Genomic DNA, 10,621 nt, shown 5'->3' on the forward strand with positions numbered 1-10,621 from the left:
ATTTGAGGATGTGAAATGTTGCATCTGCTAAACTGCGAGCGCTGTGGATAACAGCCTAGAGAAGGTTTTGGACTACTGGCATGAAGCTTATTTGGTTTCTTTATCTGTTACCATAGCAACCAATGGCAATTTCACATCACAGCCACATGCCCCGCTGACCGTAAGATAGCTACTACAAAGGTCTCGCCTACACAAAAGCAGGCACACACAGAGACAAATACACAACCTCGTGTGTCTTGTTGCCAACAGACATCATACAGCAAAATTATTTGTGCACGGGGCCAAAAAAAAGGCTATGAACAGAAACCCAAACACAATAGAATGATTTCTCTTTCCACATAAATACAGGGAAATCAATCTTGTAGTGAACATCTTAATAAGCATTTGCAATGCACAAAGTGTGATATTAACCATATGCAATACACTTCTGAGGTTGTGGGTTCAAATGTGGGCACGAGCCTTCCATTATGGTGTTTGTATGTTCTCCTTGTGCTTGTGTGGGTTTGGTTTTCTGAGTAAAGCATTTCTCCAACACATGCCTGTTAGGTTCATATAAGACTTTAAATTGTCCGTAGGTGTGAACGTGAGTGTAAATGAATATTTGTTACGTTTCTCTACATTGCCCTGCAATTGGTTGGCAAGCAGTCCAGATGGTACTGCTGTCTTTCCCTAAGTCACCTGGGCCCGGGCTCCAATGACCCTAATGAGGATAAGCGGTATAGAAAATGGATGAACAGACATGAGTCGTTCTATTACATTGGACTAGATTTAATCGAGAGTTCTTTCCATGTGTTAAGGGTAATAACTGGATTTGACATTCAAACAGTCGGCCCAGTGGTCAACTGGTTAGCACGTCCGCTTCAGTACAGAGGTGGAGGGTTCGATTCCGGCTCCAAAAAGAGAAAATATTTACTTGCTTTTTCATGTTATTGTATACATTCTTTTATTTGAGAATCTTTTTTGCAAGCACTTGGCATGCCCCCCCCCCCCCAAACCCCCCGTTATTGTATACATTCTTTTATTTGAGAATCTTTTTTGCAAGCACTTGGCATGCCCCCCCCCCCCCCATTTCAATTTTTCCTATTTTTACAAACTGGTGTAGTGGTACGTTCGCCTGACTTCCATCCAGGCTGTGCCTGTTCAGTCCCAACACATTAATGGTGTGAATGTGAGTGTGAATGGTTGTCTGCGTCTATGTGTGGCCTATGATTGACTGGCAACCAATCCACGGTTAAGTCTGCCTTTTTGTCTCATGTTAGCTGTCATGGGCTCCGGCTCCACATGACCCTGAAAAGGATAAGACGCGTAGAAAATGGATGGATGGATGTTTTGCAGAGAACGCATAGTTGAGTATTGGTGAGCAAGTCTGCCTCGAGCCGAGCGGTCAGACCTTCCTGTGTGGAGTTAGCTGGCTTTCCATGTGCCCTGTACTTTGGGTGGGTCTTCCGCCACATTCCTAAAACTTGTGAGGTTAACTTTTCAAGGCTTCAATTAACTAACAATTAAATTAATTAACTTAATTAATTGAAAATGACTTTTCAAGTCATTTTCAAGCTAACAGTTTTTGTCATACATATTAAAACTGTGAATTAACAGTAGAAGCATATTAAAATGATTTTGGGGAGGAAAATGTCTGACCCCGTCTTATGTCTATAATTTGTCAACTATTATTTTGTGACAGACTGTGCCTTGACAATAATAGCCTATCAGACTGAAGAGTAGACTGTAGAGACAGAAGTCGTGACCAAGTTTTGGTGTCAATCAATCGCCGTTCACATTGCCCATCACTCGCTGCAGCCTCACAGGCACTCCCAGCAACCAGGACCCAGGAGGACTAAGTAACATTTCTGCTTGACAGTTAAGCATATCACCACTTTTAGATTTTTAATTGACTGTACAGTACATTACAAAAAAATGCAACACCGGTATTTACTGTTTTGCAACATGCAATCACAAATGTACTTTGTAGCAGCTGTAGCTAAGACCGACTTGTTTCTCATGCAATAATGTTGAGTCAAGATCACACCAATTGAGACTAAGACTGTCATGCTCTGCTCTGTTTGTGTTTCAGTTTTCCGGGTGGAGCGGAGGGCGTTCCCTCCTGAGTCGCTCCTGTCACTGCTGTCGGATAATTTGCCCTGCTCACAACTCATGTACCAAGTGTTCAATTATTTATATGATCTTGACCTTGTTTCTTCATAGCACTCTTGTTCACGTTTTGTTTTCTCGGTTTAAGTATAGTTTTTGTCGTTTTGTTTTCATTTCTCATAAATGGACTTCCTTGTCTTTTTATGGCAAGCGATTTTTTGTTGTTTATTCCCCCTTGCATTTTGCAAGAGATTTGTGTTTCTCTCGTGTTATCCTGGCACTGTTGTTTCCAGGGACATTTGTTGTACTTTGTCGGTACTGCGTTTTCTGTCAAAACATTTTTTTTGTTAAATCTTTACCTGTGTCTACATTTGCGGGATCCACTTTGTTCCAGAGCAATCCTGAACTTGACAAAGACACATTCAAGAAAAGTGAGTATTGAGACCAAGACAAGACCAAGACTTTTGGAGGTCGAGACCAAGACAATACCAAGACTCTTTATATCAAAAAAAAACCACACAGAAACCCTTACCCACCAAAAAAAAAAGACCAGTATTTTTTTCGTTGTTTGCAACAAAAACAAAATCAAAATGTACTTTTGAAATAATCGCCATACAATGTGAGTTTTTTTTTCTTTCAGTTAAACAGGCCCAGATTTCACACTACGTATATTTGTGTGTAAATTGAGATGATATTTTCATGACTTCAGTATTTTTGTTTGGTGTGCTGTGAGATTAACTCAGACAATGTTGGGGGACACTGCACAACAGTTCCCCCCTTTCTGTCAGCACCCTGTCTTACCTCCACCCAATTCCCATCCACTTCATGGAAGAGAACGCAGAACGGATCCGACTTGGAGGCTACATCGCGATCCAGAAGATTGGCGGCAGTAACAGAAAGCTCCACCCGTGTGATGCAGTGCTGAGGCCCTACGCCACGTGTCTGGCCATCAATGGCGGAACCCAAGGTGTAGGCCATGATCTGATGTTACAAATAGTCACCCTGAAGATGAGAAGAAAAGATAGTAGTTGTGATGTAGGGAGTGATTTATCAATTCAAAGTAAAACAGTCAGAGTAAGATCAAGTGACAGCACCCGCAGTCATTTACAGTATGTTTGGACCCTGGTGTGGGTTACCAGGGCTTGAGGCTTGATTTTGTGGATGTGCTTGTCTGCTCAAATGAGTACCATTGGAGCATCCCCTTCATTGACCCATCACCGATCAAGACAGTGGTTCTGGGCTCTTCTCAGAAAAGGTGGTCTGCCCCGTACTGCGGATGGTGACTGAGTTTGAGAGTTAATATTTTTTACCCTTTAAGTTCAATCACCAGATTTGACCGTTTCAAACATTGCACATATAATGTTGGGATCATATAAACAACCTTCCTGAGATTTGTGCTCTTGTTTGTGTGTGAATGTATTTTGAGCAATGAAAATTAGCCCCTGTGACTTCTTCCGGTTTATGGAAATTACTTCCACTACTTCAGTAGAAATGTTTGAAAGTCAACTTAAGACTTATTTTTATACTCTTACAATTCTCTGCTGTTTTCCACATTGTCAATTGATTAAGTCACGTTGATCAAAATTTGTTAGAAGGGGTCTCTGCTGAATTGTCTCACACCCCACATTTTGGCATTAGTTCATCTTTAATGCAAAATGGCTGAACAAGTTGTCATAAAATGCCAAGCATTTTTCCATTCAACATTGACTTTTTCTTCCCCTCAATAATAATAAGAAGCATTAGATGAACTACTGATCAATCATTCTTCTGGATTAGCTCACAGCGGGTGAAGATAATTGTTGTGATGCGGATGAGAATTTGATGCCCAAAGGAAGTCGGGAAAATACTTTGTCATTCCGTGTTTTCATTTCCGTATCACAAGGAGATGGTTTGTCAACAACAAATTACAGTGTATACAGTAAAACGTGCTTAATACCTCCAAAATCATCCATTTTCAGAAGACCTAAAAAATGTCACATTTGTTCAGTCATTAACTTTTCATCATCAAAAATGGGATGCGGGGTGTAGTCATTAGTTTTTGAACATGAGAGGATTTTCATTCATCCACCATTGGCGGCAGATATGTTTATCCGTTGGCGTTTTTGCTCTTGTGGCGACCACATAAATTGGGGAACCAACCCACGCCGCTGGCTGGGAAACATAGATCACCAATCACATAACTAAAAGGCAGCCCATTGTCTCATAAGCGTATTTGAAGGTACGCGAAAAACTCAGGTTGGCATCCGTTAGACGCCAAAAGGGAACACTTGTCAAACCTTATTCATGCAAATCACCCTAATCCATGTGTTCTATTAAACTATTGATTCTGCACTTAAACCCATCAGCCTATTTGCACAGACATTTCTCCTGAAATGTGGAACAGTTTTGACAAGGTTGACACACATTTTAACACATTTAACCCCTCTCTGTCCAAGTTTCTTGTTCCACGGTGTTCAATTCCTTTGAAGCAGTTTGCTTGACATTTTTAGAGGATGTGGTTCGCCAAATAAAGCCATCCAGCTCCCCTTACGACTCGGTTCCTCCCCACTTCTTTAAGGAGGGTCTCCCGAGTTTGGATGAATCGGTTTTGGCCTTTATAAATTGAAATCTGTCTTCTGGTATAAACCCCCAACATTTTAAACATGCTGTCGTGTAACCCCTGTTTAAGAAACTTGGCTTTCACCAAGGTGGGTTGTCTAATTTTAGACTCATTTCCAAGCTGCCTTTTATTTCTAAAATTCTGGAAAAAGTGGTACATACTCAGTTAAAGTCGAACAACGCATTACACACTGCAGGAAGGTTTGATTTTAGCATATATCATTTTTCACTGGTTTTGTTCAGTTTTGGGCTCAAATGTCACACTCCTGGACCATGTTTTCTGAGAATAACCTTCTCTTTTACCCCACATTTTCTGCATTGTCGTCATTCCCTGTGCACCATTTCATAAAAAAAGTTTCACCACAAGTTTTCAAATCTAATCAGCATGGATTAAAAACGTATTCTACTCTGTTCCATTCCCACCTGTCACGTTTTCCATCTTTCACACTTTAAGAACCACTGAATTAAATGGACAATTGGAAGTTAAAGCAATTTGGTGTGGCCTGCAGTTGGAGACGTGCCCTGGTGGAAAACTTACACACTCCAAAATCTGGTTAGGGCATGGAGAGTGACTCTTGGGGGCTAGGAGTCTGATCTTATGCATGAGGTAAGGACTTATTCATGGCTGAAAGCAGGGAAATTCTACCTGAAATCGGTTCTTGGCGATGTGTGTGTGTGTGTGTGTGTGTGTGTGTGTGTGTGTGTGTGTGTGTGTGTGTGTGTGTGTGTGTGTGTGTGTGTGTATACACAGATTGTGATGTTTGCTATTTGACAGGTTGATTTGACAGTTTCATCAGTTCCATTTTGTCTTTTTTTGCCAAGATTGACAATGAAACGAGTATTTTGTGGTTGCGCACACGGTCACTCATTAAAGCCGCGGCAGCAGATGTGAACTTACTTCACAACTTGTTCCACCTTTGAAAATGTGCGGGTTTTGTATCTGGATTTGTCATCTCACTCTGTCAAGCCAACTTTGCCTGTGATTGGCTAGTGGCTGTTAATTTGACTTTTGGTGGATTTACTCCTTTGATGAGCTATGGTTAAGGAGGCACTTAAGCAAGCGACACAGATAGGGCAGGATCTTGTTCAGAAATACCTTATGCCGGAAATCTGGCACTGCACTGGAGTACTTTCAGCCGTGCTTATTACTGATACTGTACTCGGAAAAGCAAGTATCCCACTGAGCGGCGAAGGTTTGAGAAGGTACCGAATGTTTCTGACATGATCGACATTCTTTGTGAATGTTTGTGAATTTAACCAAACCCCAGTGAAAAATCTAATATTTGATGCCTTTGCAAACACTTGCCAATTTTGCCTTTCAGTGGAATACGGCCGTGCTTCATGTAATAAGTGACTTTCCTTTTCTGTGTGGGCATGGCCATAGCCAATAAGTATGTGCATCATAATACATCCATTCATTTTCTAATCGGACGTGCTAACCAGTCAACCACCGTGCCGCCTGTGGATCATAATCTACTACTAGTTGATTTCTAATTAACTGTGTGAAATGTAATGTTGATTAATCTTAACGGCAGCCTGGTGGCCCAGTGGTTGGCGCGTCGGCCTCACAGTGCAGAGGTGCAGGGTTCAATTCCGGTTCAGGACTTCCTGTGTAGAGTTTGCATGTTCTCCCTGTGCCTGTGTGGGTTTTATCCGGGTACTCCGGTTTCCTCCCACATTCCAAAAACATGCATGGCAGGTTGATGGAACACTAAATTGTCCCTAGGTGTGAGTGAGAGTGCAGATGGTTGTTAGTCTCTGTGTGCCCTGCAATTGGCTGGCAACCAGTTCAGGGTGTCCCCCCACCTTTTGCCCGAAGACAGCGACCCTTGTGAGGATAAAGCGGATCAGAAAATGAATGGATGGATGGATAATCTTTATATGTTTAATCACAAACACAAAACAAAATTTGATGCATCTGAAAGACAATTAAAGGAAAGTGTTTTTGTCATCAATAAAAAAAGTAAACCATGAGATAAATAAATAAATAAACAGCACTTTATTAAAATGTTTGTCTGACAAAAAATATTTTGTTCACTTGAGTATTGGCTTGGCACTTGGTTTGTTATTCATTCATTCAGTAATGCTGCTTGATATTAAAGTACAGAAGCAATATGACAACGTGTATCTGGAATCATACATTTAATGAAAACCCTCTAACTCCACTTTATGTCGATTTTGAAAGTCAGTCACTGTCATGTTGTACAAATGGTCTTGACAACATTTGACGTTGAGCGTAATGTGTCCTGTTCGTAAGACCAAAAATGGAGGAACACAATTTGTTGGCTGAAAGTAAATTTGACATTTCACTATGAATTATGTTGAATGTAAATGCGTTGATTTGATGAAACCATGTGCTTTAGAGAAGCAAGGCGCTTGACATTTTTACACATAAACAATTCATACATTTTAGACGATTGTCATAGAGAGCCATAAGAAATTTCTTCGTCGACTGCACATTATCAAAACATTAACATTTATCATTAACATAACAACATACAGCAATGGCCCTGCCCAAAAAAAGTGAAATAATGTACGATAAACAGCTTTCTTTAGTGAGGGATGATAGAATCTTATGTTAACAGCGCTCCCTCTGGATTCAACGATAATGCTCATGTTTTTCCTGGTTGAAAGTGAGTGTCACATTTCTAAATTAACCTTATATGGGAAATGTGCGGGACACATTAGAAAAACATAAGACCCATCAAAATGCCACAGCTGAAATCAGGATGGGTTATCAGTGAAGTTAAGAACGGTCATTGAAATACAAGCTCACCATGTATTTTTTTTTCCCTTCCATAACGATATCCTATATAATCACTAAAATTCAAATATGCCACGTTGTCTGTCCACCCAGGCTAAATTGTTGATGTGAAAATGCCTTCGGAGCAAAAGCACAAACCAGATGTGGCCACGCAGCATGAACCGAGTGGAGGTCACTGTCGCCCTCTCGAAACTGAAACACATCATGACCAAGCCAAAGCCTCCAAATTGGCAACAACAAGATCATGGCGTGGTAAAAACGGAAGCGTTTTGAGTACAATAAGAAAACGCCGTTTTATTTGAAACTCATTTCTTCCCTATTAGTTGATGGGGCTTTTAGACAACACCTCATCTCCATAAGTGTGGATTTGCTCACAGAACGGCATGCCAAAAGGAGGATGCTGTTTGTTGCTAAGATACACAATGTGTCATAACCAGCATGATTCTTCCCATGTGATGTCACACTGGTCGTGATGATGCACTAAGTAGACGTACAGAGAAATCCACCTTTCAGAAAACACCTGCTGCACCACTGTGTCGAAGGAGAGCGAGGGGTGAACTGCTACACAATACATGATAAACATTGTCATTTAAAGGGGCACAGAACAAAGGAAACATAGTTCATTCTGGATTTTGTTGGCCATTTAAGATGCTCAAACCTAGAACCAACATTCAAGACAGAAAAAATGTCGTTTTTATATCCTCTAAATTAAATTGGATGCAATACATTGCTATGCTATTGTTTCTTCTTGATGCAAGAACTCAAATCAACACACACTCTCTGGTCCTACAATACATAGCAACGTTTGCATTATACTATGCAGAAGGCATATGTTGCCTCTTTTCTGCAGAGGAGCTGCCCCTCAAGTCACACATCACACCTAAGTCACCTGCATGCCCTCTTTGACAGTGCAAGCGCAGTGACAGCACGCCAAAGAGGAAGGGTTGGGTATGGCTCGCAACATCTCAACAGGAATATTGCTCCCCACCCTCAAATGCATACCATGTGCTCTGTGCCATGTTCAATTGGTCGTCAACAAATCCTCAACTCGAATTCGTAATTGAAGATTAGACCCACGTGTAGACATGCACTTAATAAGCATGCTTCCTTACATGTAAACACTGCAGGTTCTCTGAATGATGCTCATTTTCTCATATCCATAATCTTTCTAGATTCCTTTATCCAGCACACGAGAACCACAAGCTCCCCGACAAATCTTACCTCGGTTAAAAAAAATAAAAAAAAAAACGACGTCCAACTTCTCCGCGCTTTTCGAGTGACAATTTCTTTAGTTTTGCCGCGCAGGAAAATAGAGGTCGTTTTTAACTTTCATTCAGCTATTTTTGAAATAGAAGTCCCGATAAGCATGTTTATCCTCGGGACCCTGGAAAGCGCAGATAGAACGTTAATTCATCCTTGGAAGGGAAGGCACGCTCCTTCCCACCAGTGACAGCGAGCTGTACCAAGTTAATAGAAATTATACCACGTGTTACAGGAAGTTAATCAAATAAACTCATCAAAATAAAACTATTTCCGTTTTTTTAAACGCCTTATTAGCGAATATACTTTTTTTTTCGGCAATCGGTTTATTGATATTTTCACAGAACAAATAAGCATTACAATAACGATTAAATAACGAATAAAAAATCAGATGAACAATCAAACACACTAAAGAAAGACCAGACTGGTATTCGAATGTAGGGAACAAAGGCCAAGGGACAAAAAGTTGCTTATGGTAACTATTATACAGTAATTATGAAATGGATATATGAATGGCAGCAAGGTATGACACACACACACACACACACACACACACACACACACACACACACACACACACACACGTACAAACACAATAATAATAATAATAAGATGCATCCAGTTTCTGATCCGCTTATCCTCACAAGGGGCACGGGGTGTGCTAGCCTTGTGTGGAGTTTGTTCTCCCCATGCCAGCGTGGGCTTTTTCTGGGTACTCCGGTTTCCTCCCACATTCCAAAAACATACAAGGCAATTTAACAACACAATCTAAATTGTCCTGTGGGTGAATTGGTGACTTCAATTCCAGCAAAATCATTTACTCAATAACGAAGTAACAAAATCTACGGAACAGCTTCTGAGGCGGGGAGTGGTATTGTGGGTAGAGATACTGTGCACCAGGTGTCACCAACATGGTGTCCGCAGGCACCGGGGGCCCCCCCCAAGTACCGCATAGGTAGTTCAACAGCCTGTTCTGAAAATAGCTTACCATTGATGGGATATGGTGATTTCCTAGAATGGTGCTGAACTGATCATAAAAAATATAAACACCGGCCGAGATGTATAGAAATTAGATATTGATGTGTATTTTGTAATTATCCATCCATCCATCCATCCATCCATCCATCCGTCCGTCCATCCATCCATCCATCCATCCATCCATCCGTCCGTCCATCCATCCATCCATCCATCCATCCATCCGTCCATCCATCCATCCATCCATCCATCCATTTTCAACACCACTTATCCTGAACAGGGTCGCGGGAGTGCGGGAGCCTATCCCAGATGACTTCGGGCAGGTACCCCTCTGACTGATCGTCAGTCGCAGGGCAAATATAGAGACGAACAACCATTCACACCCGTGTCCACACCTTCAGTGAGTGGGAACAAATCCCACGGTGACTGCACACAATTCAGGCGAGTGCACCTCTGCACTGTCAGTGACTTTGTTTCCTAATTATTGTGAGAAATCATTAACATGATCAGTGTCTTCCCCAAAGCCCATTCACCCATCCATTTTCAACACCGCTTTCCCTGAACAGGGTTGTGGGAGTTGCTGGAGCCTGTCCCCAGCAGATTTAGGGCGGCAGGCAGACTACACACTGAAGTGGTCGCCAGTCAGTCGCAGGGCACATATTGAGACGAACAACCATACACACCCACATTCACACCGTCACTGAGTGGGGACCGATCCCATGCTGCCCACACACAAGTCAGGCGAGTGTACCACTACACCATCAGTGACTGAGAGTAAAATATTCAGAGTGAATTTTATTTTGGTAGATTAATTGTACTCCAAACAATTCAAATCAACTTTTATTTGATAAGTAACTCACCCACATTTTACACTGATATATGTCATGTACAGTAGACTTAGTGAAGAGATTTTGATCATCTGTGCTTTATGTTGTA

At 41.4% G+C, this 10,621-nt stretch overlaps 1 protein-coding gene across 2 annotated transcripts in view; it reads right to left on the reverse strand.

The window, feature by feature from the left end:
• Window positions 1–8,912, reverse strand: part of cpne2 (copine II) — a 41,395-nt gene extending 32,483 nt beyond the window's left edge. Inside the window, exons 1-2 of one of the 2 annotated variants that reach the window (XM_019876894.1) lie at window positions 8,672–8,912; window positions 2,890–3,090 (exon numbers count right to left, since the gene is read on the reverse strand). In XM_019876894.1, coding sequence (XP_019732453.1) covers window positions 2,890–3,066 — 177 coding nt within the window. In that variant the 5' untranslated portion in view covers window positions 3,067–3,090; window positions 8,672–8,912. Of the gene's footprint in view, window positions 1–2,889; window positions 3,091–8,562 lie in introns of both variants that reach the window. The other variant, XM_019876895.1, reaches the window with a different exon arrangement.
• Window positions 8,913–10,621: the final 1,709 nt, after the last annotated feature.

The sequence above is a fragment of the Hippocampus comes genome, unplaced genomic scaffold (genome assembly GCF_001891065.2).
Source record: "Hippocampus comes isolate QL1 unplaced genomic scaffold, H_comes_QL1_v1.1 scaffold110, whole genome shotgun sequence".
Lineage (NCBI taxonomy): Eukaryota > Metazoa > Chordata > Actinopteri > Syngnathiformes > Syngnathidae > Hippocampus > Hippocampus comes.